Here is a 26,768-nt window from a genome sequence, read left to right on the forward strand (position 1 = left end):
GGACGTAGTGTCCGCCACTGTCAGTCATCAGTGCTGCGCTGCTGAGTCACAACGTTTCTCCCCTTCAGTTAAAGGGGAGGACCGTTGCAAACCCTGCATTTATTTCAGTTCGGACTACTGGGCCACCAGGGAGGGTTTCGGCTGGGCCAGTGGCCTGGCACACAAAAAGGGGTGCCAGCCTGCCTATTGGAGCCCGGCCGAACCCAGGGGCATAGCCGTCAGCCCGACCTGGCAGTTAACTGACAAAAAAATCCATGGTGGCCGCGGCAGTGCGCCCTCCCCTTTAAGAGTGGCCGCACCGCCATTTCACAGAGCGTGCACCGACAACAAAAGCTGGGGGGTGGGGACCGGCCCGCGGAAGGGCCGCTCCGGAGGGACAATTTTGCAAGGGGATCCCCACCAGACGGTAAGGGATTGGTGCGTGCACGCTGCGGTGGGAAGATGGGCGGAGCGATCCCGGACACTGCTCCACACCTGAGGAAGGGCAATTTCTAAAATGGCAGCCCCTTCACGGAGAGTCGGTGGCCATTCCACACCACCCTGTGGCCAGCCAGAGGCCTTATCGAAGGGGGCAATTTCGGCCCTCCTATGTTTTAATTTATGTCCCTTGGTATTTGAAACCTGCACCCAAATCTGCTCCTGATCTACAAGTATAAATAGATGATCCTGTGCCATATACACATACAAAACATAGGGCGTATCAGCATACTCACACAGGCACCATTATATAACCAATTATCAACTTACTGTGGCAGCTTGGCTTCCAATTTCAGAGTTGCATTGCAGATATTATCAGAACCACAGTCCTTCTGAAATTGGAGCTGAAAGAAAAAACAAGGTCGAGATGTAAACGTTACCCACGCATTATATGCTAAATATTAATCACAAAATTATCATAGGAACAGAATTTTAGAATAGAATAGAATTTTAACAGCCTCATATAATGGCCCTGAAATTCCAATGTCCCGGGTCCATACGAAGTGTCTACAGACCCGGAAAGGCACATGCGCTGAAAACCGGCTTTTCTGATCTGTCAAGTTTCTGGCTTGACAGATCATCCGCAGATTTGGAGCGAGGACACTTGCAGGGCAAGATTTCCGATATTTACGAATATCTTGCCCAGCAAATGTCCTTTAAAATCTTGCGCCTAAAAAAGCAGGCGCATAACCTACTATTACAGGCGCAAGTGTTTAAAAGTACACAGAAATATTTTAAAATAAAAAGTTATAAAAACACATTTTATTTTTAAAAACCCTCCCCACTATGGTAAGTTTATTTTAGGGCTTAATTAAAAAAGCACTGTGTCTATCAGACTGTGTATCTATCAGACTGTGTATCTAGCACTGTGTCTATCAGACTGCGTATCCAGCACTGTGTATCAGACTGCGTATCTAGCACGGTGTCTATTAGACTGTGTATCCAGCACGGTGTCTATCAGACTGTGTATCCAGCACGGTGTCTATCAGACTGTGTATCCATCACTGTGTCTATCAGACTGTGTATCTAGCACTGTGTCTATCAGACTGTGCATCCAGCACTGTGTCTATCAGACTGTGTATCCAGCACTGTGCCTATCAGACTGTGTATCCAGCACTGTGTCTATCAGACTGTGTATCTCGCACTGTGCCTATCAGACTGTGTTAGATTGCCAGGGATATCCAGAATTGTATCCCTATCTCAAGTGGGTTAATCTGGAGATAGTTTTTATTACTTTGGTCGTCCTGTACATTCAGAAATTCCTACATTACAAACAAGAACTTGCATTTATACAGTGCTTTCAATGAGAAGAAACAGCCAAAGCACTTCGCAGATCGGCATAAATAAAATGGATCCTGAGTCACAGCGGCAGACATTACCTGGTGAGGGTGCAGGGCAGATTTACTAGAATGGCACACAGGATGAGGGACGCCAGTTGTGTGGGGAGACTGGAGAAGCTGGGGTTGTTCTCCTTAGAACAGAGAAGGTTAAAGGGAGATTTACTGGAGATGTTCCAAATTATAAAAGATTTTGACATTGTAAAATTGAGAGAAAGTGTTTCCAGCGATAGGATGGTCAGTAACCAGAGGACTCAGGTTTAAGATCATTGGCAATAAGAAGCAGAGGTGAGCTGAGGATTACGTTTTTTACGCAGCGAGATGTTGTGATCTGGAATGCGCTGCCTGAACGGGCGGTGGGAGCAGATGTGATAGTGACTCAAAAAAACAGGGGAAACGTTTGCAGGACTGTGGTGAAAGAGCGAGGGAGTGGGTCTAATTGGAACGCTCTTTCAAAGAGCCGGCACAGGCACGATAGACTGAATGACCTCCTTCTGTGCTGTATTATATAAGGATAACCCAAAGCAATGATAAAATGTTGAGTCATTCATAATCTCTAAAGTATAACCATGGGCGCAATTAAGGTTAAACAGCTATAATTCATCCGTTTTTCTCGTATGTCATTTTTTAAAAATGTAATTTTTTTACCTCAAAATGTGTGAAAGGGTTGGTAAATTTATCAAGAACTGGTGAGGGTAGTCCAGCATTCTCTTCAATCTTGTGCAGTTTATAGTTCACCTCGACATTAATTGCAGAGACACAATCAATTGTACAAAGCTGAAATTAAAGAACAACATTTGTTAACCAAAATTTTAATCCATATTAGGGCAGTTCAATTCTTACCACAAAAGTCAACTGATGGAAACTAAAATATTTTCCTATCAAATTACAAGAAGATCGACTTGAACTTACACAACACTTTAATGTAGAAAAATGTTCTAAGGTTCTACGGTACAGTACAGGAATATGGTAGCATAGTGGTTATGTTACTGGGCCAGTAATCCAGGACTGGATTATTGATCCAGAGACACGAGTTAAAATCCCACCACGGCAGCTGGGGAATTTAAATTCAGTTAATTAAATAAATCTGGAATAAAAAGCTGGTATCAGTAATGGTGACCATGGAACTATCAGATGGTCATAAAACCCATCTGCTTCACTCATATCCTTTAGGGAAGGAGACCAGCCGCCCTTACCCAGTCTGGCCAATATGTGACTCCAGACCCACAGCAATGTGGTTAACCCTTAACTGCCCTGAAATGGCCCAGCGAGCCCCTCAGTTGTATTCAAGAACACAGCTCACCACCACCTCCTTGAGGGCAATTATGGATGGGCAAAAAGTGCCGGCCTTACCAGTGATGCCCACATCCCGTGAATGAATAAAAAAGAAACAAAGGAAAGTAATCAGACAAAAACTGACAGGAGATATTAGACGCAATGACTAAAAGCTTGGTAAAGAAATAGCTTTTAAGTAAAGTGCTAGTGAGAGGTGGAAAGGCAAAGTGGTTCAGGGAGGGAATTCCAGAGCGTAGGGCCCAGGCAGCTGAAGGCACGGCCACCAATGGTGTAGCGATTAAAATCGGGGATGCTCAAGAGGGCAGAATTAGAGAAGTTCAGATACCTCGGGGGATGTGGGGCTGGAGGAGATTACAGAGATAGGGAGGGGTGAGGCCACGGAGAGATTTGAAAACAGGTTGAAAATTTTAGAATCGAAGCATTGCTTAACCGGGGGCCAATGTAGGTCAGCGAGCACAGGTGGTGATGGGTGATCGGGACTTGGTGCGAGTTAGGACATGGGCAGCCAAGTTTTGGATCACCTCAAGTTTACATAGGGTAGAATGTGGGAGGCCAGCCAGTAGTGCGTTGGAATAGTCAACAAAGGCATGGATGAGGGTTTCAGCAGCGAATGAGTTGAGGCAAGGGCGGAGATGAGCAATGTTACAGAGGTGGAAATAGCCAGTCTTAGTTATGCTGCGGATATGTGGTCAGAAGCTCATTTCAGGGTCAAATATGACACCAAGTTTGCGAACAGTCTGGTTCAGCCTCAGACAGATGCTAGGGAGAGGGATGGAGTCAGTGGCGGGGACCGGAGATAATGGCGGCAGCATACGTGTGGAAACTGACACTGTTTCTGGATGATGTCGCTGGGGGCACCTTGTAGATGAGAAATAGGAGGGGAGCAAGAATAGATCCTGGGGTAAACCAGAGGTAATGATGCGGGTGTGGGAACAGAAGCTGTTGCAGGTGTTATGTAGGCAAATATGGCAACCAATTTACGAGATAATTGACCAGTTAATGTGTGTTTGCTGTTAGTTGAGGGCTGAGTGTTGCCAGGATAATGGCAAATGGTGTCATAGGATCTTTAATATCCACCTGAACAGTCAGATGGGACCTTGGTTTAAAATCTCTTCAGAACAATACAGCACTCCCTCAGCACTGCACGGAGATATCAGCTCAGATTGTGTACTCAAGCCCTGGAGAAGGTGTACATGAACACCTCACGATTATAAATGAAAGAATACAACAAACTTTGCATTCCCACTCCCATTTACCTGCACAATGAGTGAGTAGTTTTTACAGACAGCAGATGAGATCCTCACAGAATCCGACATCGAGTCACGAGTCCCATCATTCTTTGTAAACATCACTCTTTTATTCTTCTGCTTTGTATCCAGGTTTATGGTATAATTAGCAAATGAATTCTTAAAATCTATAAAGTATGCAAATAAAATTATTAAAACACATAGGCCTCGAACTTGGTGCACTCACCGCCCGTTGCCGCCGAATTTTCTGGGTGGTCTCCCCTCGATGCTAGTTCCCTCTAGGCCTCCCGCCAGCGGGGGAGGGGGGGGGGGGGGGGGAGGACCGCTGGGAACCACCCAGAGGGCCGCTAACGCGCAAGGCGAATAAGTGTCCTCCCTCCCTCCCACCCGCCGAGCTGCCAGATCGCTCCAGGCGGGAGTCAGCGGCAGCAGGGGAAGGACCGTTGGGTGGAGGCAGGTCTAACCCCAGCGGTAAGTATGAAGACCTGCAAAAAAAGGTTAGACATCTTTTATTTATTTATTTTTTACAGCAATTCAGGTGAATGGGGTCCCCTGAAGGTTTTACAGTGTTTTGTTTCTGTGTAAATGTTTATTTTTATGTGCCCCCCCTCCCTGGCCCCGACTCAATCCTCGGCAGCTGTTTGCCGTGGATTGCATTTGCCGCCGAGATTGGGGGCTCCCGCTCGCTGCCGCCCACATACAGGGCGTAAGCCGTTTTCTTGCCGGCGGGAGGTCTTTGCAGGTTTTTTTGAGGAATCTCCCGCCCAAAGTACCGTCGGGTATCTCAGCGGGCCTTAGCTTTGACCAAGTTCGGGCCCATAAATTCTGAGGCCTATAAATTCGGTAGCATCCATTTTTGGGCAGCTTACCCACAGAGTGCTAACAGCCCCGCTCAAATGTGGAGGTCTGAGGAGTGTTGAATTTTGGGTCTCGGATCTCATTATCATGTAGATGGCGTGGCAGTAGGAGCCCATGCAAGTTGATGCTCCATTTCCCGGGTAAATGACTGGGTTGCATCGCGTGGGTCTGGAGGAGGAACAGGTTGGCCTCGAAGTCCGTGATCGGAGAGCAGTTGAGGGTCGGGTAAGAAGATCGTGTGGTGGGCCTGCAATATTGTTGGGGTGGTCGTGTGTGCTGTCTGGAGGTAGGGGACGTTAGGAGGTCAGGGCTGGGGTAGGAGGATGATCAGGGGGCCTGCAGTATTCTTGGGGGTTCGAAAGTGCTATCAGAAGGGGCTACGTCAGGGCTGGGGTCGGAGATAGATCAGGGGGGCCTGGAATTCGGAGTCGGCACCCGTAGCGCTGAAAAATCAGGCGGTATGGAGTTAAATGTCTAACCCCGAATGTCTAATGTTTCCAGTTACCTATCCAATGCCTCTTAATATTTTTCAAGATATTAAGGGGAGCAGATAGGGTAGATAGAGATGTGGTGGAGGAGCGGTGAGGGATCGTGGTGAAGGTGCGGCGAATGTTTGTGGCAGAGGAGCGGCAAGAGATCGTGGCAGTAATGCGGTGAATGAGGATACGGGGCCCAGAAGGGGCGAGGGGCAGCACAGGCCAGCCCACACTGCGATATGTGCGCACTAGATCCGTGCAGCAGAGTAGGTCTCCAGTCGTCCTGGTTAACCCTTGCCACTAGCTTTGTCAAGCCCATGTGGTGGCTGGTGTGCAACGGCCACCACACGTTAAAAAAATCCACACACAGGCATCTTCCACCCCCTCAATTGGAGTTCAGGACTGGAACATCAGGTCCTTCATTGAACCATCTGTGAACTCATGTGGAAGCAAGTCATCCTGGTTCGAGGGAGCGCCTAGGGTGATGATGATGATTCCCGCTGGTTGGGGAGTCTGGGACTAGGTGGCACAGACTAGAAATTAGAGCCAGGCCTTTCAGGACTGAAATTAGGAAACACTTCTACACACAATGGGGTCAGGTTTCGGCCGGCCGCTAGAATGGCGTACATCGGAGAGACCCGCCTAATTTATAGAACAAAAATTGCGCCGAATACTTACCTCGCGATTCTCAGATAGCTGTCGGCCCAATCCCACCTCGGCGCGGCGCGTGCGTAGTAGTTGCCGGCATCCTGTCTCCGGGGCGACGACCCTATCCCAGGCCGAGTGGTCTGTGCATCTTACCTCGGCGGCGGGGCCTGCCCGCCCGGCCTCTCGCTGGGGCGGCCCCACCCGAAGAGTCGGCGGCGGCAGCCCAGCATCGGCTGCGTGCGGGGCTTCTTCATCGTATTCTCTCTTCCCCCCCCCCCCCCATCTTCTTCTCTTCCTTCCCCCCCCCTCTTCTCCCTGGTGCTGCAGTAGGTGAGTAAAAATCATTTTTTATTTATTGAGTGATTTTTAATTTTTTTTAAAAAAATTTTTGAGATTGATTTATTGGTTGATTTATTGATTTATTTATCATTTATTATTGATGATGTCTCTTTATTTGTAAAAGTGGTGTTTAATGTTTGTAAACCCCCCCCCCCCCACCCCCTCGTTCCCTACGCCTGATTTGTAAAGTGTAGGCAAGGTTTTTCTGAGCGTACAAAAATCTACACTTACTCCATTCTAAGTTAGTTTGGAGTAAGTTTTTGCTGCCTAAACTTGCAAAACAGGCGCAAGTGACCGGACACGCCCTCTTTTGAAAAAAAAATCTGTTCTAAAATGAAACTGTTCTAACTCACCAGAACTGGAGCAAACTAAAGGCTGAGAATTACAATTTCTAAGATACTCCATTCTAAACTAGTTGCTCCAAAAAAATAGGAGCAACTCAGGCCGAAACTTGACCCCAAAGGGTGGTAGAAATTTAGAACTCTCTTCTGCAAATGGCAATTGATGCTGGAGAAATTGTTAATTTTAAATCTGAGACTGATAGATTTTGTTAACCAAAGATATTAAGGGATATGGGCCACAGGCGGATGTATGGAGTTAGGTCGCAGATCGCCATGATCTCATTGAATGGCGGTACAGGCTCGAGGGGCTGAATGGCCTCCTCCTGTTCCTATATTCATTTTGAAGCCTGTTACTCGGAAGACCACAACAACAAACTGCATAAAATGATCCCAACCCCATCAATCCTTTTTTGTCCCCATCAAAACCAGGACAAAGGTGCAGCTGAAATTCCCTTCTGCATCCTGTAGGGTCACTCAGGCATTACCTAATGATCCAAAATTCGATTGAGCAGTAAAACACACAGAAGCTTGAACAATTTTCTCTTGCCCATCGGATGTTGAGAAAGACAGGGGCACCATCTTCGGCGAAAATGTGACATTCACCTCAATGTTGATAACTGGTGTTGAGCTGCAAAGAATCGTCATAACTTGTTAAAGCACCAAAATTAAACAAAAATTTAACCAGTGTCTTTTAGGAACGAGCCACAAACAGTGACTCACATCGGCGGGATGTCTAACTGCACCTAGTCATGGCTTATAATCAGTACAATCCTGGACTGTGCTGCTGCTTCATAATTCCCTCCACGACATCAATTACTCTGTACTTTGCATGTTCTTTCCTATTGATCCCAAACCAAACACTGTCAATGTCGAGCACCTATCGCTTACATATCTGAGAAAAATGAAGAGCCGACCGATCAGAGGGAATGACAGACAAAGGAGTAAAAATCATAATGGAAAAAACTAGAGAAGAAAGAAAGAAAGTATAGAAAGGCAAGATTAGGAGGTCATGGTGCTGTGTCCAATGTTAGGATGCTGTGTGTAATGTTACGATTCCGTGTGTAATGTTACGATGCTGTCTTCACTGTTACACTGCTGTGTGTAATGTTACGATGCCGTGTATAATGTTACGATGCTGTCTTCACTGTTACACTGCTGTGTGTAATGTTACAATGCTGTGTGTAACATTATGATGCTGTGGTCTTGGACACGGCCCAAAAATGGACACGGAGATTGCGATGCACGTAAACTTCATGCCTCCTGCTAATCAAAATAATTGCAGCGGTGAGGATGCGCTAAATGCACTGTTCAGTAGTTCAGCACCTCAGCAGCGGGCCCAACTTCATGCGAGGCTACCAACACTTAAAGCCAGCCTGCACCTCTTAAAGGGAAGGTGCATTGTGGCTGGATATGGTGCTGGAAACATAGAAACAAAAAAATAGGTGCAGGAGTAGGCCATTCGGCCCTTCGAGCCTGCACCGCCATTCAATAAGATCATGGCTGATCATTCCCTCAGTACCCCTTTCCTGCTTTCTCTCCATACCCCTTGACCCCCTTAGCCGTAAGGGCCATATCTAACTTCCTCTTGAATATATCCAATGAAGTGGCTGGGCTAGAGAATGTGAGCAAGGAGAACAATGAATTATGGCGCAACAGGGAAGGGAGCGTGCACAAAGGGTCTCAGATGCTGCACTTGAGGCCTTGGTGAAGGAAGTGGACAAGAGAAGGGAGGTCCTCTATCCATAGGGCCCTCCAAACAAACTCAAAGGCAGCAATGGGAGCAGATGCCATCAAAGCCAGCAGTCTTGGCCTGAGGATCTGGATGCAGTGCCGCAAAAAGTTCAATGACCTCACACGACTGGTCAAGGTCAGTGAATTCATCTTAAATGCCATCTCTCACCAACTGCCCCACTAGCCTCACACACTGCTCAGTGCACCACAGCCTCATCACTCACCTACCGACAATCTCCATCAATTATGATTCATTCCTCACATTTATAGCTTCACCTCATCCTCACACCCAATCTCACAGCTTGCACATACTGCCAGCTATTCAACCATGACAGCCACAGCACCCAAACAATGCTCACTGACATACTTCCTTCTCTCTTGCAGAGCAGAGTGATGGAGGACAAGGGACACCATTGCTCGATCTCATACTCCCAGGCACCAGCTCAGAAACGGTCACTGCCCGTACTTTAGAGGGGAGTATAGAGGCACGTGGTGAGTCACCGGGCACGAGTGGTCTGCAGCCAGTGCCGGGGGAAAGGATAGTGCAAGTGCTAGCTCCCTGGAGGGCGGGATCACACACGAATTCTGGTGCACAGAACTCAGATGAGGACTTCAATGGGACGGCCTGCAGAAAAAGGATGATGGGCATGTGCACAGAACTGCTTGGTGAGTTGGCAGGCCTGCCCGAGAGCCTGTTGTCACTGTCAAGGAACATGGAGGACTCCAGCACCAACTTTCCACAGGGCGTTGTGCAGAGCTTGAACCTCCCGATTTCCAGAATGGCGCACTTATGGTGGGTCCATGATTCCGCGATAGATGACTGATGTCTCAGCCTCCACTGCAGCACTAGCGGAAGCAACCAAACATCTGGGTGCTGCAGTGGGAGCTCAGACTGCGGCTGTTGTGTATCTGTAAAGCATGCACTCCCATATTCCGCCACCAGGGAGCGCATCCCCTGAAGTCCCAAGGGATCCCAGCATCCCTTGGGAGCACTGTATATAAGCCGGCCCATAAGGCCTGTTCCTCACTCTGGAGTGTCTTAATAAAGACTGAGGTCACTATTACTTCAAACCACCCTGTGTGCCGTCTCATCTGTGTTAGGAACACAACAACTGGCGACGAGTATACGAATCCAACGCAAAGATGCAGCAAACTGTAGGCATCCTGGAGAAGTTCTCGGAGGGTGAAGACTGGGAAGCCTATGTCGAACGGCTAGACCAGTACTTTGTAGCCAACGAGCTGGACGGAGAAGGAAGTACTGCAAAAAGGAGAGCGGTCCTCCTCACAGTCTGCGGGGCACGACCTACAGCCTCATGAAGAATCTTCTGTCTCTGGTGAAACCCACAGATAAGTCGTATGAGGAGATGTGTACACTGGTTCGGGAGCAGGGAGAGCGTGCTGATGGCGAGGTATCGGTTCTACACGCGCCAGCGGTCTGAACATCAGGAAGTGGCGGGCTACGTCGCCGAGCTAAGGCGACTTGCAGGACAATGTGAGTTTGATGGCTACCTGGAGCAGATGCTCAGAGACTTTTTTGTTCTGGGCATTGGCCACGAGACCATCCTACGAAAACTTTTGACTGCGGAGACACCGACCCTCAGTAAGTCATTGCAATACCACAGGCATTTATGTCCACCATTGATAACACCAAACAAATCTCTCAGCACAAAGTGCTAGCAATGTTCATAAAATAACTGGAGCTGTGTTTGCGAGCAGAAATGTACAGGGCAGAACAACGAGTCTGCAACTGCCAGCAGACCTCAGGTGATCCAGATGACTCAGAGTCCGCAACAAAGGATGAACGCAGGGCAATTCACACCGTGTTGGCGTTGTGGAGGCTTCCATTCAGCCTATTCATGCCACTTCAAAGGGTATGTTTGCAAGAGCTGTGGAACAATGGGGCACCTCCGAGCTTGCAGCTCGCCTGCTAACCAACACGTGGCAGAGGAAAATCGCTCCATGGTGGATCAAAGCAGTTTCAAACCTCAGAGAGAGGAGGCAAATGCCGAAGTACATGGGGTGCACATATTTTCAACGAAGTGTCCACCTATAATTGAATGGCTTACCCGTAACCATGGAACTGGACACTGGAGCAAGCCAATCCATCATGAGTAAAAAGATGTTTGAGAGACTGTGGTACAACATGGCACTCAGACCAGCCCTGAGCCCCATCCACATGAAACTGAGAATGTACACCAAAGAGCTTATCACTGTCCTGGGCAGCGCCATGGTCAAGGTCACCTACGAGGGCACGGTGCACGAACTGCCACTCTGGATTGTCCCGGGCAATGGCCCCACACTGCTTGGAAGGAGCTGGCTGGGCAAAATCCGCTGGAACTGGGATGACATCCGAGCGCTATCACATGTCGATGAGGCCTCATGTACCCAGGTTAACAACAAATTTCCTTCCCTTTTTGAGCCAGGCATTGGAAACTTTTCCGGGGCGAAGGTGCGGATGCACTTGGTCCCAGAGGCATGACCCATTCACCACAAGGCGCGAGCGGTACCTCACATGATGAAGGAGAGAGTGAAAATCGAGCTGGACAGGCTGCAACGCGAGGGCATCTTTTCCCCAGTGGAATTCAGCGAGTGGGCCAGCCCGATTGTTCCAGTACTCAAAAGTGATGGCACGGTCAGGATTTGCGGCGATTATAAAGTAACTATTAATCGTTTCTCGCTACAGGACCAATACCCGCTACCTAAGGCAGACGACCTATTGTCGAGGAGGCGGGAGCTCGGAGCAGCGCGAGTCCGGGGTCGGCGAGAGGCCTATAAAGGCCAGCGGGAGCTCGGAGCAGTCAGTCGAGGAGGCGGGAGCTCGGAGCAGCGCGAGTCCGGGGTCGGCGAGAGGCCTATAAAGGCCAGCGGGAGCTCGGAGCAGTCAGTCGAGGAGGCGGGAGCTCGGAGCAGCGCGAGTCCGGGGTCGGCGAGAGGCCTATAAAGGCCAGCGGGAGCTCGGAGCAGTCAGTCGAGGAGGCGGGAGCTCGGAGCAGCGCGAGTCCGGGGTCGGCGAGAGGCCTATAAAGGCCAGCGGGAGTCGAGCAGTTCGAGCAGTCAGTCGAGGAGGCGGGAGCTCGGAGCAGTCAGTCGAGGAGGCGGGAGCTCGGAGCAGCGCGAGTCCGGGGTCGGCGAGAGGCCTATAAAGGCCAGCGGGAGTCGAGCAGTTCGAGCAGTCAGTCGAGGAGGCGGGAGCTCGGAGCAGTCAGTCGAGGAGGCGGGAGCTCGGAGCAGCGCGAGTCCGGGGTCGGCGAGAGGCCTATAAAGGCCAGCGGGAGCTCGGAGCAGTCAGTCGAGGAGGCGGGAGCTCGGAGCAGCGCGAGTCCGGGGTCGGCGAGAGGCCTATAAAGGCCAGCGGGAGCTCGGAGCAGTCAGTCGAGGAGGCGGGAGCTCGGAGCAGCGCGAGTCCGGGGTCGGCGAGAGGCCTATAAAGGCCAGCGGGAGTCGAGCAGTTCGAGCAGTCAGTCGAGGAGGCGGGAGCTCGGAGCAGTCAGTCGAGGAGGCGGGAGCTCGGAGCAGCGCGAGTCCGGGGTCGGCGAGAGGCCTATAAAGGCCAGCGGGAGTCGAGCAGTTCGAGCAGTCAGTCGAGGAGGCGGGAGCTCGGAGCAGTCAGTCGAGGAGGCGGGAGCTCGGAGCAGCGCGAGTCCGGGGTCGGCGAGAGGCCTATAAAGGCCAGCGGGAGTCGAGCAGTTCGAGCAGTCAGTCGAGGAGGCGGGAGCTCGGAGCAGCGCGAGTCCGGGGTCGGCGAGAGGCCTATAAAGGCCAGCGGGAGTCGAGCAGTTCGAGCAGTCAGTCGAGGAGGCGGGAGCTCGGAGCAGCGCGAGTCCGGGGTCGGCGAGAGGCGTGCCGGTGCAGCTACAGGGAGAAGGCAAAGAAACAAAGGTGACGTCACAGCCTAGGGGGTAAGTGATTGGCTGGTGATTGGTGAGTAGTTTTTCTTTTTCTTCTTATATTAGTCAGTAACTTTTAACATTGTTATTACCAGTTTAAGTGTATCTAAGGGTTCAGTCATGGCAGGAGAGCTCGGTCGGGTGTTATGCTCCTCCTGTACCATGTGGGAACTCAGGGATGACTCCAGTGTCCCTGACGACTACGTGTGCGGGAAGTGTGTCCACCTCCAGCTCCTGACGGCCCGCGTTGCGGAGTTGGAGCTGAGGGTGGATTCACTCTGGAGCATCCACGATGCTGAGAATGACGTGAGTATCACGTGTAGTGAGTTGGTCTTACCGCAGGGAAAGGGTCCACAGCCAGATAGGGAATGGAAGACCAGCAGGAAGAGTAGAGCAAGGAAGGTAGTGCAGGGGTCCCCTGTGGTCATCCCCCTGCAAAACAGATACACCGCTTTGGGTACTGTTGAGGGGAATGACTCATCAGGGGAGGGCAGCAGCAGCCAAGTTCATGGCACCGTGGCTGGCTCTGCTGCACAGGAGGGCAAGAAAAAGAGTGGGAGAGCAATAGTGATAGGGGATTCAATTGTGAGGGGAATAGATAGGCGTTTCTGCGGCCGCAACCGAGACTCCAGGATGGTATGTTGCCTCCCTGGTGCAAGGGTCAAGGATGTCTCGGAGCGGGTGCAGGACATTCTGAAATGGGAGGGAGAACAGCCAGTTGTCGTGGTGCACATTGGTACCAACGACATAGGCAAAAAAAGGGATGAGGTCCTACGAAACGAATTTAAGGAGCTAGGAGCTAAATTAAAAAGTAGGACCTCAAAAGTAGTAATCTCGGGATTGCTACCAGTGCCACGTGATAGTCAGAGTAGGAATCGCAGGATAGCGCAGATGAATACGTGGCTTGAGCAGTGGTGCAGCAGGGAGGGATTCAAATTCCTGGGGCATTGGGACCGGTTCTGGGGGAGGTGGGACCAGTACAAACCGGACGGTCTGCACCTGGGCAGGACTGGAACCAATGTCCTAGGGGGAGTGTTTGCTAGTGCTGTTGGGGAGGATTTAAACTAATATGGCAGGGGGATGGGAACCAATGCAGGGAGACAGAGGGAAACAAAAAGGAGACAAAAGCAAAAGACAGAAAGGAGATGAGGAAAGGTGGAGGGCAGAGAAACCCAAGGCAAAAAACAAAAAGGGCCACTGTACAGCAAAATTCTAAAAGGACAAAGGGTGTTAATAAAATAAGCCTGAAGGCTTTGTGTCTGAATGCAAGGAGTATCCGCAATAAGGTGGATGAATTAATTGTGCAAATAGATGTTAACAAATATGATGTGATTGGGATTACGGAGACGTGGCTCCAGGATGATCAGGGCTGGGAACTCAACATTCAGGGGTATTCAACATTCAGGAAGGATAGAATAAAAGGAAAAGGAGGTGGGGTAGCATTGCTGGTTAAAAAGGAGATTAATGCAATAGTTAGGAAAGACATTAGCTTGGATGATGTGGAATCTATATGGGTAGAGCTGCAGAACACCAAAGGGCAAAAAACGTTAGTAGGAGTTGTGTACAGACCTCCAAACAGTAATAGGGATGTTGGGGAGGGCATCAAACAGGAAATTAGGGGTGCATGCAATAAAGGTGTAGCAGTTATAATGGGTGACTTTAATATGCACATAGATTGGGCTAGCCAAACTGGAAGCAATACGGTGGAGGAGGATTTCCTGGAGTGCATAAGGGATGGTTTTCTAGACCAATATGTTGAGGAACCAACTAGGGGGGAGGCCATCTTAGACTGGGTGTTGTGTAATGAGAGAGGATTAATTAGCAATCTCATTGTGCGAGGCCCCTTGGGGAAGAGTGACCATAATATGGTGGAATTCTGCATTAGGATGGAGAATGAAACAGTAATTTCAGAGACCATGGTCCAGAACTTAAAGAAGGGTAACTTTGAAGGTATGAGGCGTGAATTGGCTAGGATAGATTGGCGAATGATACTTAGGGGGTTGACTGTGGATGGGCAATGGCAGACATTTAGAGACCGCATGGATGAAGTACAACAATTGTACATTCCTGTCTGGCGTAAAAATAAAAAGGGGAAGGTGGCTCAACCGTGGCTATCTAGGGAAATCAGGGATAGTATTAAAGCCAAGGAAGTGGCATACAAATTGGCCAGAAATAGCAGCGAACCTGGGGACTGGGAGAAATTTAGAACTCAGCAGAGGAGGACAAAGGGTTTGATTAGGACAGGGAAAATGGAGTACGAGAAGAAGCTTGCAGGGAACATTAAGGCGGATTGCAAAAGTTTCTATAGGTATGTAAAGAGAAAAAGGTTGGTGAAGACAAACGTAGGTCCACTGCAGTCAGAATCAGGGGAAGTCATAACGGGGAACAAAGAAATGGCGGACCAATTGAACAAGTACTTTGGTTCGGTATTCACTAAGGAGGATACAAACAACCTTCCGGATATAAAAGGGGTCAGAGGGTCTAGTAAGGAGGGGGAACTGAGGGAAATCTTTATTAGTCGGGAAATTGTTTTGGGGAAATTGATGGGATTGAAGGCCGATAAATCCCCAGGGCCTGATGGATTGCATCCTAGAGTACTTAAGGAGGTGGCCTTGGAAATAGCGGATGCATTGACAGTCATTTTCCAACATTCCATTGACTCTGGATCAGTTCCTATGGAGTGGAGGGTAGCCAATGTAACCCCACTTTTTAAAAAAGGAGGGAGAGAGAAAACAGGGAATTATAGACCGGTCAGCCTGACCTCAGTAGTGGGTAAAATGATGGAATCAATTATTAAGGATGTCATAGCAGTGCATCTGGAAAATGGTGACATGATAGGTCCAAGTCAGCATGGATTTGTGAAAGGGAAATCATGCTTGACAAATCTTCTGGAATTTTTTGAGGATGTTTCCAGTAAAGTGGACAAAGGAGAACCAGTTGATGTGGTATATTTGGACTTTCAGAAGGCTTTCGACAAGGTCCCACACAAGAGATTAATGTGCAAAGTTAAAGCACATGGGATTGGGGGTAGTGTGCTGACGTGGATTGAGAACTGGTTGTCAGACAGGAAGCAAAGAGTAGGAGTAAACGGGTACTTTTCAGAATGGCAGGCAGTGACTAGTGGAGTGCCGCAAGGTTCTGTGCTGGGGCCCCAGCTGTTTACATTGTACATTAATGATTTAGACGAGGGGATTAAATGCAGTATCTCCAAATTTGCAGATGATACTAAGTTGGGTGGCAGTGTGAGCTGCGAGGAGGATGCTATTAGGCTGCAGAGTGACTTGGATAGGTTAGGTGAGTGGGCAAATGCATGGCAGATGAAGTATAATGTGGATAAATGTGAGGTTATCCACTTTGGTGGTAAAAACAGAGAGACAGACTATTATCTGAATGGTGACAGATTAGGAAAAGGGAAGGTGCAACGAGACCTGGGTGTCATGGTACATCAGTCATTGAAGGTTGGCATGCAGGTACAGCAGGCGGTTAAGAAAGCAAATGGCATGTTGGCCTTCATAGCAAGGGGATTTGAATACAGGGGCAGGGAGGTGTTGCTACAGTTGTACAGGGCCTTGGTGAGGCCACACCTGGAGTATTGTGTACAGTTTTGGTCTCCTAACTTGAGGAAGGACATTCTTGCTATTGAGGGAGTGCAGCGAAGGTTCACCAGACTGATTCCCGGGATGGCGGGACTGACCTATCAAGAAAGATTGGATCAACTGGGCTTGTATTCACTGGAGTTCAGAAGAATGAGAGGGGATCTCATAGAAACGTTTAAAATTCTGACGGGTTTAGACAGGTTAGATGCAGAAAGAATGTTCCCAATGTTGGGGAAGTCCAGAACCAGGGGTCACAGTCTGAGGATAAGGGGTAAGCCATTTAGGACCGAGATGAGGAGAAACTTCTTCACCCAGAGAGTGGTGAACCTGTGGAATTCTCTACCACAGAAAGTAGTTGAGGCCAATTCACTAAATATATTCAAAAGGGAGTTAGATGAAGTCCTTACTACTCGGGGGATCAAGGGTTATGGCGAGAAAGCAGGAAGGGGGTACTGAAGTTTCATGTTCAGCCATGAACTCATTGAATGGCGGTGCAGGCTAGAAGGGCTGAATGGCCTACTCCTGCACCTATTTTCTATGTTTCTATGTTTCTATGATGCTGGCAGGAGGCAAGACGTTCACCAAGCTCAACCTGACTTTGGCCTACATGACGCAGGAGCTGGAGGAGTCTTCGAAGGGCCTCACCTGCATCAACACGCACAAGGGACTGTTCATCTACAACAGATGCCCGTTCAGAATTCGGTCGGCTGCAGCGATCTTCCAGAGAAACATGGAGAACCTACTCAAGTGGTCTTTCAGGATGACATATTGGTCACGGGTCGGGACACCGCCAAGCACCTCCAAAACCTGGAGGAGGTCCTCCAGCGACTGGATCACGTCGGGCTGCGGCTGGAGAGGTCGAAATGCGTCTTCATGGCAACAGAAGTGGAGTTTTTGGGGAGAAAGATCGCGGCGGACGGCATTCAGCCCACAGACGCCAAGACAGAGGCTATCAGGAACGCGCCCAGGCCACAGAACGTCACAGAGCTGCGGTCGTTCCTGGGACTCCTCAACTATTTTGGTAACTTCCTACCGGGGTTAAGCACCCTCTTAGAGCCCCTACATGTTCTGCCATGAACTCATTGAATGGCGGTGCAGGCTAGAAGGACTGAATGGCCTGCTCCTGCACCTATTTTCTATGTTTCTACATGTGTTATTGCGCAAAGGTGAGAACTGGGTATGGGGAAAAAAAACAAGTAATTGCTTTTGAGAAAGCCAGAAGCATTTTATGCTCCAACAAGCTGCTTGTATTGCATAACCCGTGTAAAAAAACCCTGCTAGCATGTGACGCATCGTTGCACGGAGTCGAGTGTGTATTACAACAAGCTAATATTGCGGGGAAGTTGCAACCAGTCGCCTATGCTTCTAGGAGTTTGTCTAAGGCCGAGAGGGCCTACAGCATGATTGAGAAAGAGGCATTAGCGTGTGTGTTCGGGGTAAAGAAAATGCATCAGTATCTGTTTGGCCTCAAATTTGAGCTGGAAATCGATCACAAGCCCCTCACATCCCTGTTCGCTGAAAACAAGGGGATAAATACTAATGCCTCAGCCCGCATACAAAGGTGGGCACTCGCGCTATCAGCATATAACTATACCATCCGCCACAGGCCAGGCACCGAGAACTGTGCGGATGCTCTCAGTCGGCTACCATTGCCCACCACAGGGTGGAAATGATGCAGCCTGCAAACTTGTTGATGGTGGCGCAGCCCGCAGACTTGTTGATCATGGAAGCGTTTGAAAATGATAAATCACCTGTCACGGCCCGCCAGATTAGGACTTGGACCAGGCAAGATCCTCTGCTTGTCCCTAGTAAAAAAACTGTGTGCTGCATGGGGGCTGGGCCAGCATCCCCGTTGAAATGCAAGAGCCAATCAAGCCAGTCCAGCAGCAAAAGGATGAGCTGTCCATTCAGGCAGACTGCCTGTTGTGGGGTAACCGCGTAGTGCGACCAAAAAGGGCAGGGAGATGTTCATCTCGGATCTCCACAGCATACACCCGGGCAAAGTAATGATGAAAGCGATAGCCAGATCCCACGTGTGGTGGCCCAGTATCGACTCTGACTTAAGAGTCCTGTGTACGGCAATGCCGTGTGTGTGCTCAGTTGAGCAACGCGCCCAGAGAGGCACCACTAAGTTTGTGGTCCTGGCCTTCCAGACCATGGTCGAGGAACCATGTCGACTATGCGGGCCCGTTTCTCGGTAAAATGTTCCTGGTGGTGGTAGATGCTTTTTCAAAATGGATTGAATGTGAAATAATGTCAGGAAGCACCACCAATGCCACCATTGAAAGCCTGAGGGCCATGTTTGCCACCCACGGCCTGCCTGACATACTGGGTCAGTGACAACAGGCCATGTTTCACCAGTGCCGAATTTAAAGAATTCATGACCCGCAATGGGATCAAACATATCACCTCGGCCCCATTTAAACCAGCCTCCAATGGGCAGGCAGAGCGGGCAGTACAAACAATCAAACAGAGCCTTAAACGAGTCACAGAAGGCTCAATCCAAACCCGCCTGTCCCGAGTACTGCTCAGCTACCGCACAAGACCCCACTCGCTCACAGGGGTGCCCCTGGCTGAGCTACTCATGAAAAGGACACTTAAAACCAGACTCTCACTGGTCCACCCCAACCTGCAAGATCAGGTAGAGAGCAGGCGGCAGCAACAAAATATAAACGATGGTCGCGCCACTGTGTCACAGGAAATTGATCTGAAATACCCTGTGTATGTGCTAAACTATGGACATGGTCCCAAGTGGATCACGGGCACGGTGATAGCTAAAGAAGGGAGTAGGGTGTTTGTAGTCAAACTAGACAATGGACACATTTGCAGAAAGCACCTGGACCAAACAAGGCTGCATTTCACAGACTGCCCTGAACAACCCACAGCAGACACCACCTTTTTCGAGCCCACAATACACACCCAAAGGATCAACGACACCACCCCGGACCAGGAAATCGAACCCATCACGCCCAACAGCCCAGCAAGGCCAGGCTCACCCAGCAGCCCTGCAGGGCCAACAACACGCCAGCCCAACGAGGGCAGAGCCAACACACCAGAACAGACATTTGTACCGAGGCGGTCCACCAGGGAAAGAAAGGCTCCCGACCGCCTCACCTTGTAAATAGTTTTCACTTTGACTTTGGGGGGGGGAGTGATGTTGTGTATCTGTAAAGCATGCACTCCCATGTTCCGCCACCAGGGAACGCATCCCCTGAAGTCCCGAGGGATCCCAACATCCCTTGGGAGCACGGTATACAAGCCGGCCCCTAAGGCCTGTTCCTCACTCTGGAGTGTCTTATTAAAGACTGAGGTCACTGTTACTTTAACCTCCCTGTGTGCAGCATCATCTGTGTTAGGAACACAACAGCGGCCATCATGGCTGTGTGTACCAATGTGGAAAGGGGTTTGCAGAGTGTCACAGCAGTCCAACAAATGACTAGGATTGCTGAGGCGCTGCCTTGGGGGAGTGGCAGTGGCTCCGTGGAGCATGACCCTACTGTCCTCTCTCAGGACGACAACATTCGTACTTCCACTACTGCCACTCCGCCAGTGCCCTTGCTGTTGCCTGTCAGCCAGCCCAGACTGCTGTTGCCCATTCTGAGGTGATTCAGTCCGCAGCCAGGCCTTCTCGGCCCAGACCTGCTCAAGGTTGTCCTGCAAGGCCTTCTGCAGTCTCCCCAACAGAAAGTCAGCAGCCTTCCACCAGCCATGCTGCAGCCACTGAGGTAGCACAGCGTAGGAGCACTCGGACACCCAAAGGCACTTGGAAGACAGGCATTAAGGGAATGTAGAAAGGTGATTAGTTGACTTTGTTATGTAGTATTGGATTGAATGATTTATAAATATAGTTTGGAATGTTTGTTTGATGGTGGCTCTCATTTCAGCATCGTGGCCAGGAGGGCGCTGCGATGGTCCATGACAGAGGGTTGGTAAGGTGGGGATCTACGATTTAATTCAGGAGAACAGGGTCTGATGATGCACTCATGGACAGCCCGCCCGGAACACGGATGCACAGGCTGCCTCCTCCCTTCCTTCTCCTCTTCCTAAGCACAGCTTAGAGAGAATGCTGATCATGATTGCTGCAAGGATAATGGGCATTCACCAGCATGGTGTGCTGGGCATGGTCGTACACCAACTGCACATTGTCAGTGGAATACTGTGTGATTACGGAACATCTCACCATTGAGATCCAGCACCCGCAAAGCCACGTATGCAGTCGATGGCACCCTGCACCATGGGAAGGCCCGATATCCTGGCAAAGCCACAGGCACGCCCCTTCTGTTTCTCTCTGTTGCACGTACGTCCTGCCTGCGCTATCGGCTCACCAAGTTGGCGAACAGCACGGGCCGTGGGCGCAAGCGAGGCGGGCACCATTTTTTTACAAAACAGCCAAAACTACCGGCGCTATGGGGTCGAATTTCGCAGCCAACTTCTTAAAATTACAGCTAGGCTATTCAGAAGCAAAATCAGATAGCACTTCGAATAAAATCTTATAGCAGAGGAGGCGGCCATTTGGTCCATCATGCCTTTACTGGCTTTTTGAAAGAGCAATCCAAATAGTCCCACTCCCCTGCTCTTTCCCCATAGTCCTGTAAATTTCTCCTTTTGAAGTATAGATCTAATTACCTTAGAAAGGTACAACTGAATCTGCTCCCACCACCCTTTCAGGCAGTGCATTCCAGAACATAACAACTCACTGTATAAAAAATTCTCATCTCTCCCGGTTCTTTGGCCATTTATCTTAAATCTGTCCCCTCTGGTAACTTACCCTTCTGCCAGTGACAACAGTTTCAACGTATCTACTCTATCAAACCCTTCATAATTTTGAACGCCTCTATTACATGTCCCTTTAACCTCATCTGCTATAAGGGAACAGTCCCAGCTTCTCTAGTCTCTCCGCATAATTGAAGTTCCTCATCCTTGGTACCATTTTAGTAAATCTCCTCTGAATCCTTTCTAAAGCCTTCACATCCTTCCTAAAGTGTGATGCCCAGAATTGGACATAATACTCCAGCTGATTTATAAAGGTTTACCATAACTTGCTTTTGTACTCTTCCACTTTGTAACACAAAGGGCAGTGGAAAGCTGGATCTCTCCCCTAAACAGTGGTGAATGCTGGGGGTCAATTGGAGCTTTCAAGACTGAGAAAGATCCATTTTTTCAGCATTTTCTGTTCGGTAAGGGTATCAAGGAAAATGGAACTACGATGGGAAAATGGAGCGGAGGTACAGATCAGCCATGATCTAACTGAATGATGAAGCAAGCTCAAGAGGCTGAATGAGCTCCTCCTGTCCCTAATGTTACTATATCACTATGTTACTATGGTTACTATGGTGCATGCATTTTCCAAAATAGATCAATCTTATCTCCCCTCTAAACAGTCTGCCAAGATATGAGCAGTTTTGAGCATCTGTAAAAACATAAGGTAACCAAATGGTCTGTTAAAAAGGAGTGTTATCTTAAATATGGCTACATACCTGAGCACAACAACATTGTCCCTTGCACCGACTGTTATATCAAACAACCCATCCACATCCACATCTGATCCGCCATCGACTGATTGTCCAAAGTACTGCAGCCCAGGAACAACATCCTTCCCCCTTATTCGCTAAACATGATAAAGATTAAAAAGTGTATCAGAAGAGACGCGCTATTTCCTTCACACTTGCTGCCTTGTTTTTACATCAGTTCCAGAATATGCAGACTCTACTGACTGTATACTTGAAAACAACTCCAACTGCATTAGGAATACAGAAAACACTAAATAATTCCTATTACAAGTAGGTTTTAAAATTCAACAATGCTGTGAATCTCAGCCCTCGATTAACAGCCAGTGAAAGAGTTTAGTGCCGAACTCCGGCATCTGCATTCCTTGTGGCACCTTCTAGCGCCATACAAATCCCAACAGCATTAACTCAGGGCTCTACTTGTGCTGATGTTAGTAGTTCCTTCAGTATAACATTTCACACCATCCTCTGAATGCAACACACAGAAAAATATAATTGAATAGAAATTCCAACAGTAAATAATAGACAACGTACAAATTAAATAACATGATTCAGTTCTATCCTGACACCTGCAGTGTGACAATTGCCTGATGCTACAACACTTGGCTCTCCCAGTTACATCTATCTTCTAATATGTAGCATTGGCAAAAAATTCATGTCTTTCAAGTTGACACAGCAGGAGCAATGTACCAATCAACCATGTAGTGAGCTCCACTGGTTTGTTCAGGGAAGTTGTGGCAGTGATTAATTTCTGTAACATCTCTTGCTCCAGTGCTTTTCCCTGCTTGTTGGTAATAGGCTAGCCATAAGGTGAATGCCATACAGCGATTAAGTGTTTCTCCATTTAAAATATTCGAATATATTCCCGTCTGATGTGAAAACACTCACTGCGGGAGGTCAGAGACACCTTTTAAAATTTATTGGATTAAAAAAAAACTTACTTTATTGGTAAATTCAGAGTAATAGCAGAGAGAAAAAGGAAAAAATGTATGCTTAAATTTGAGCTAGCATGAAGAAGTGAGCCATGTACCTGCAATTTGAATGCTGTACAAAGTCCAGTTAGAGCACGGCACAGAGTGTTCAAACAATGACACACAAACAAGCACCTTTTTCTACTTTAGCACATTGAAGCAGAGCTCCACTTCATATTGTAAAAGTTATATTATAACTTTTCACACAAAATGTTTAGTTAGGCTGAGTACTGTACATTTAACTGTGTTTCCCTCTCCACAGACACTGCCTGACCTGCTGATTATTTCCAGCACTTGCTGTTTTTATTCAGCAATGCATTGCTGCTTGTTCTGCTGTGGGTCTTTTGCTTCTGTGTCGATTTCTTACAATAAATTCAACTTGTAGTTTTAGTCTGTACAGCATAGTGTTTTTCTATTGAGAAATCTCATTGTTAGCCACGAGGAACACTCCTGTTCACAGCATTACCAAGATTGCAAGTTGCAGGTCAAGGGGGAACTGACCACTTATGGAGACTGCTCTTCGATGTGAACACAAATAGAAAGAGTTAGTAGAGCTTGGATTGTAGCAAGCACAGTAAGGCTCCTATAGCTCGCCTCACCTGGGAATGAGTCTTGTGGATGCCATCCCTTTGCCCATTAAAGATATAGATGCTGCCACTATGGTCTTCCTCCAGAGGAGCTCCAATAGCTATATCGTTGTATCCATCTTTGTTGATGTCACCTATGTTTGCTATGGCAACCCCAAATCTGGCATTGGTAAAACTGGATATTCCTGTTAAACACTCCTTGTCTTCAAAGGTATCCTGTTTAATTAAAAGCAAGCATAAGGAGCAGAGGTAGTGCGACAAGTAGGAACCACTGCTGTCTGAAAGACTTGCATTTATATAGCGCCTTTTACGACTACCAGACATCTCAAAGCGTTCACAGCCAATGAAGCACTTTTGGAGTGTAGTCACTGTTGTAATGATAATCATAAATGATGTAATGATGAATCATAATTCAATTGATTAATGGCAGCCTGTCAGATATTAGGCCAAGCTCATCAATATGCACCTTGTGCCATTTTACACATTTTCATCAAGTCCTGAGGATCACTTTTGGTAAATAGCATAAGGCTGATTTTTGGGATCTTACCCCAGGGAATGCCCACCTCCCCAGGGAATGTACACCTCCCCAGGGAATACCCACCTCCCCAGGGAATACCCGCTACCCCAGGGAATACCCATCACCCCAGGGAATATCCATCACCCCAGGGAATATCCATCACCCCAGGGAATATCCATCACCCCAGGGAATACCGGCTATCCCAGGGACAAAGCTTCAGGAAATGAGCGTTTTCATTGCATCGGAATTTCTGGACTTTCCTGGGAGCAACTTGCCCTACTCTCCATAGGCGCAGGCCTGATGGAGCCTTTCCTACAGGTGGAAGGGGGCAGTGCCAGCTTCCCATTCAGTATCTGGGAGCTCCAGCACTGGAGAGCCCAGAACACATGGCACTGGAGTCTGCCCAAGCCTCCAAGAATCCCGGAGGCAGGCCTAAGATTTTCAAGTCGGTTTTTATTTTGTAATCCCTCCCTCCCAAGGGTATCTGGATATAATCAGAACCTTCAGGCCACCAATCTCCATCAGGAGTCATCAGGTCCCAACTTTCATTTTCCTTTTCATTCAGAACTGCGTGTCGGAATGAAATTCTTTGTGTATTACAGAGGAATCGAGCTCATACTCCAGAAAGCAATGCTCAAGGCATTACAAAATCCAGAGAGGCAGCAATCTGCCCGTCTCTGATCCACATGTGCATGGTAAAGAGGACCAACCCCATTTCATACCTTTTCATTCAGACGGTAGACATAAACCACACCCTCCTCTCCTCGAACATGGAAGAACGGAGCACCGACAAGAAGATAATCTGTTACCTGGTCATTGTTTATGTCCAGAGAACACAGCTCTGAGCCAAAGTATGATCCCAACTGAAACAGATAAAATTAGTTATTGAACCTTATCTACTATTATTTCCCACCACATCTTAATGTCTTCGGCATGGAAAATTTAATCAACCAAACCTTTAATTTTGTCAGCATTGAACTCAAGTTGCAAACGTGCACTAACCTGTTTCCCTGCGAGATATTGCTTTATTTGGACAGGAGATCCTGCTTGAAATACTAGGACTTGTCCAGTCTGGCTATGCCGAGGGGCTCCAGCAACGTACAGATGTTGCCCACTCATTCCCTTTACTGTTGCTACACTGTACCCTGCAGTTAGAAACACACATTAACAGAACTACAGAGATAATAAGAGAAACTGAAAATGCTGTAAATCTAACAAAAACAGAAAGTGTTAGAATTACACAACAGATCCATCTGGAAAGGGAAAAGGGAAGTGAACATTTCAGGTGGGAATCCTTCATCAGAAATGATACAGGAATGCCGGAAAACTCCTTTACAGGACTGACCAAAAATAATAGGAGAGACAGGGCAGAAAAAGGTCACCGGTACAGAGACCATAACCATCGCAAAGTATATTCTTCTGGCCCAATTATTCATTTCTTTGCACGAAATGCGAATTAAAAAAAAAAATTATTCTCAGGATCTGGGCGTCGCCAAGACTGGCATTTATTGCCCATCCCAAGTTGTTCTGAGATAGCAGTTTGGTAAAACTGAGTGACTTTCTAGACCACTTTGGAGGCCAGTTAAGTGTGGGACTGGAGTCCGAGAAGATCAGACCGGATAAGAACGGCAAGGTTTCTTTAACAATCCCACAGCTTCATGGTCACTTTTACTGAAACTGGCTTATAATTTCCACATTTTTTAAACTGAATTCAAACTCTCAGACTGCACTGGTGGAATTCTCATTGTCTGGATTACAAGCCCAATTGCATAACCACCACACTAGAGTGTCCTCGTAATTATCTGTGAATTCATTATATGTACTCGGCTTAAAAGGATAAATATTCAAAATGCTGAACAAAAATATCTTGATTTTGTTATGTGGGCTGGGATTTTGCAGTTTCCGACCTGGCTGGAGTGGTGAGGGACCCTGAAGTCCTGATTTCCTGCACAGCGTGCGTATGACGTCATGGGCAGGTTCCCTGCCTGAAAGCCGGCCTGATTGACAGGTAGGTGCGGGATCCAGGGGGGTACAGGGGCCAGGGGGAGTTCCAGGGGGGTCCAGGGGGCGTTCCAGGGGGGAGTTCCAGGGAGGGGGGAGTTCCAGGGGGCAGGGAGGAGGGAGGGTCCAGGGGGCAGGTCCACGGGCCAGGGGGAGTTCCAGGGGGCAGGGGGGTCCAGGGGGCAGGGAGGGGGGAGTTCCAGGGGGCGGGGAGGAGGGAGGGTCCAGGGGGCAGGTCCACGGGCCGGAGGAGTTCCAGGGGGCAGGGGGGTTCCAGGGGGCAGGGGGGTCCAGGGGGCGGGGAGGGGGGAGTTCCAGGGAGGGGGGAGTTCCAGGGGGCGGGGAGGAGGGAGGGTCCAGGGGGCAGGTCCACGGGCCAGGAGGAGTTCCAGGGGGCAGGGGGTCCAGGGGGGGGCCAGGGGGCAGGGGGGGTCCAAGTGGTGTGGGGGGGGGGGGGGGATTCAAGGGGTGGGGTCAGGGGGGGGGTCTGATTATGGTGAGTTGGGGGAGGGGGATAGGGAGAGGAAGCACTCCTGCCCCTCCCTGCCCACAAGGATTGCTCCGCGAGGCTCTGCTCGTCTTGTTGCAGGTCTCAGGATGCCCGAGGCCAGTCTGAAACCTGCACAGCAAGTTAAAGTCGAGGCTTCAGGGCCTCATCATCACTCTGGTCCCACCTGAGCAAAAGCCAAGAGTGGGCGGGTTGGAGTCGGGATTTACATTTTTAATATTTTAACTTCCCCCTGCCTCAACCCATTGTTTTTTCATGTTAAAATTCCCCTCATGGTGTCATCTTGTAGATTCATAGAATTACAGTTCTGTGGGTTTTGTAGAGATACACAAAATAATAAAATGTTTGTTAACCCATAAATAGTCTATACACACACATAGGGCCCAAGTTTCTACAGGGTAAAAAACGGGCGCCGGCCGAGCTGGGCACCCGTTTTTCGTGCCT

The 26,768-nt window shown here is 48.8% G+C and overlaps 1 protein-coding gene across 2 annotated transcripts in view; it reads right to left on the minus strand.

Moving 5' to 3' along the window:
- The window catches only part of LOC139226240 (integrin alpha-E-like), a 244,876-nt gene that overhangs the window by 80,867 nt on the left and 137,241 nt on the right, over window positions 1–26,768 (minus strand). For both annotated transcript variants that reach the window (XM_070856861.1, XM_070856862.1), the window contains 8 exons: window positions 24,818–24,960; window positions 24,538–24,678; window positions 23,311–23,514; window positions 21,711–21,841; window positions 7,505–7,647; window positions 4,367–4,524; window positions 2,463–2,591; window positions 748–821 (listed from right to left, as the gene is read on the minus strand). In XM_070856861.1, coding sequence (XP_070712962.1) covers window positions 748–821; window positions 2,463–2,591; window positions 4,367–4,524; window positions 7,505–7,647; window positions 21,711–21,841; window positions 23,311–23,514; window positions 24,538–24,678; window positions 24,818–24,960 — 1,123 coding nt within the window. The remainder of the gene's footprint in view (window positions 1–747; window positions 822–2,462; window positions 2,592–4,366; window positions 4,525–7,504; window positions 7,648–21,710; window positions 21,842–23,310; window positions 23,515–24,537; window positions 24,679–24,817; window positions 24,961–26,768) is intronic.

This window comes from Pristiophorus japonicus, chromosome 16 (genome assembly GCF_044704955.1).
Source record: "Pristiophorus japonicus isolate sPriJap1 chromosome 16, sPriJap1.hap1, whole genome shotgun sequence".
Lineage (NCBI taxonomy): Eukaryota > Metazoa > Chordata > Chondrichthyes > Pristiophoridae > Pristiophorus > Pristiophorus japonicus.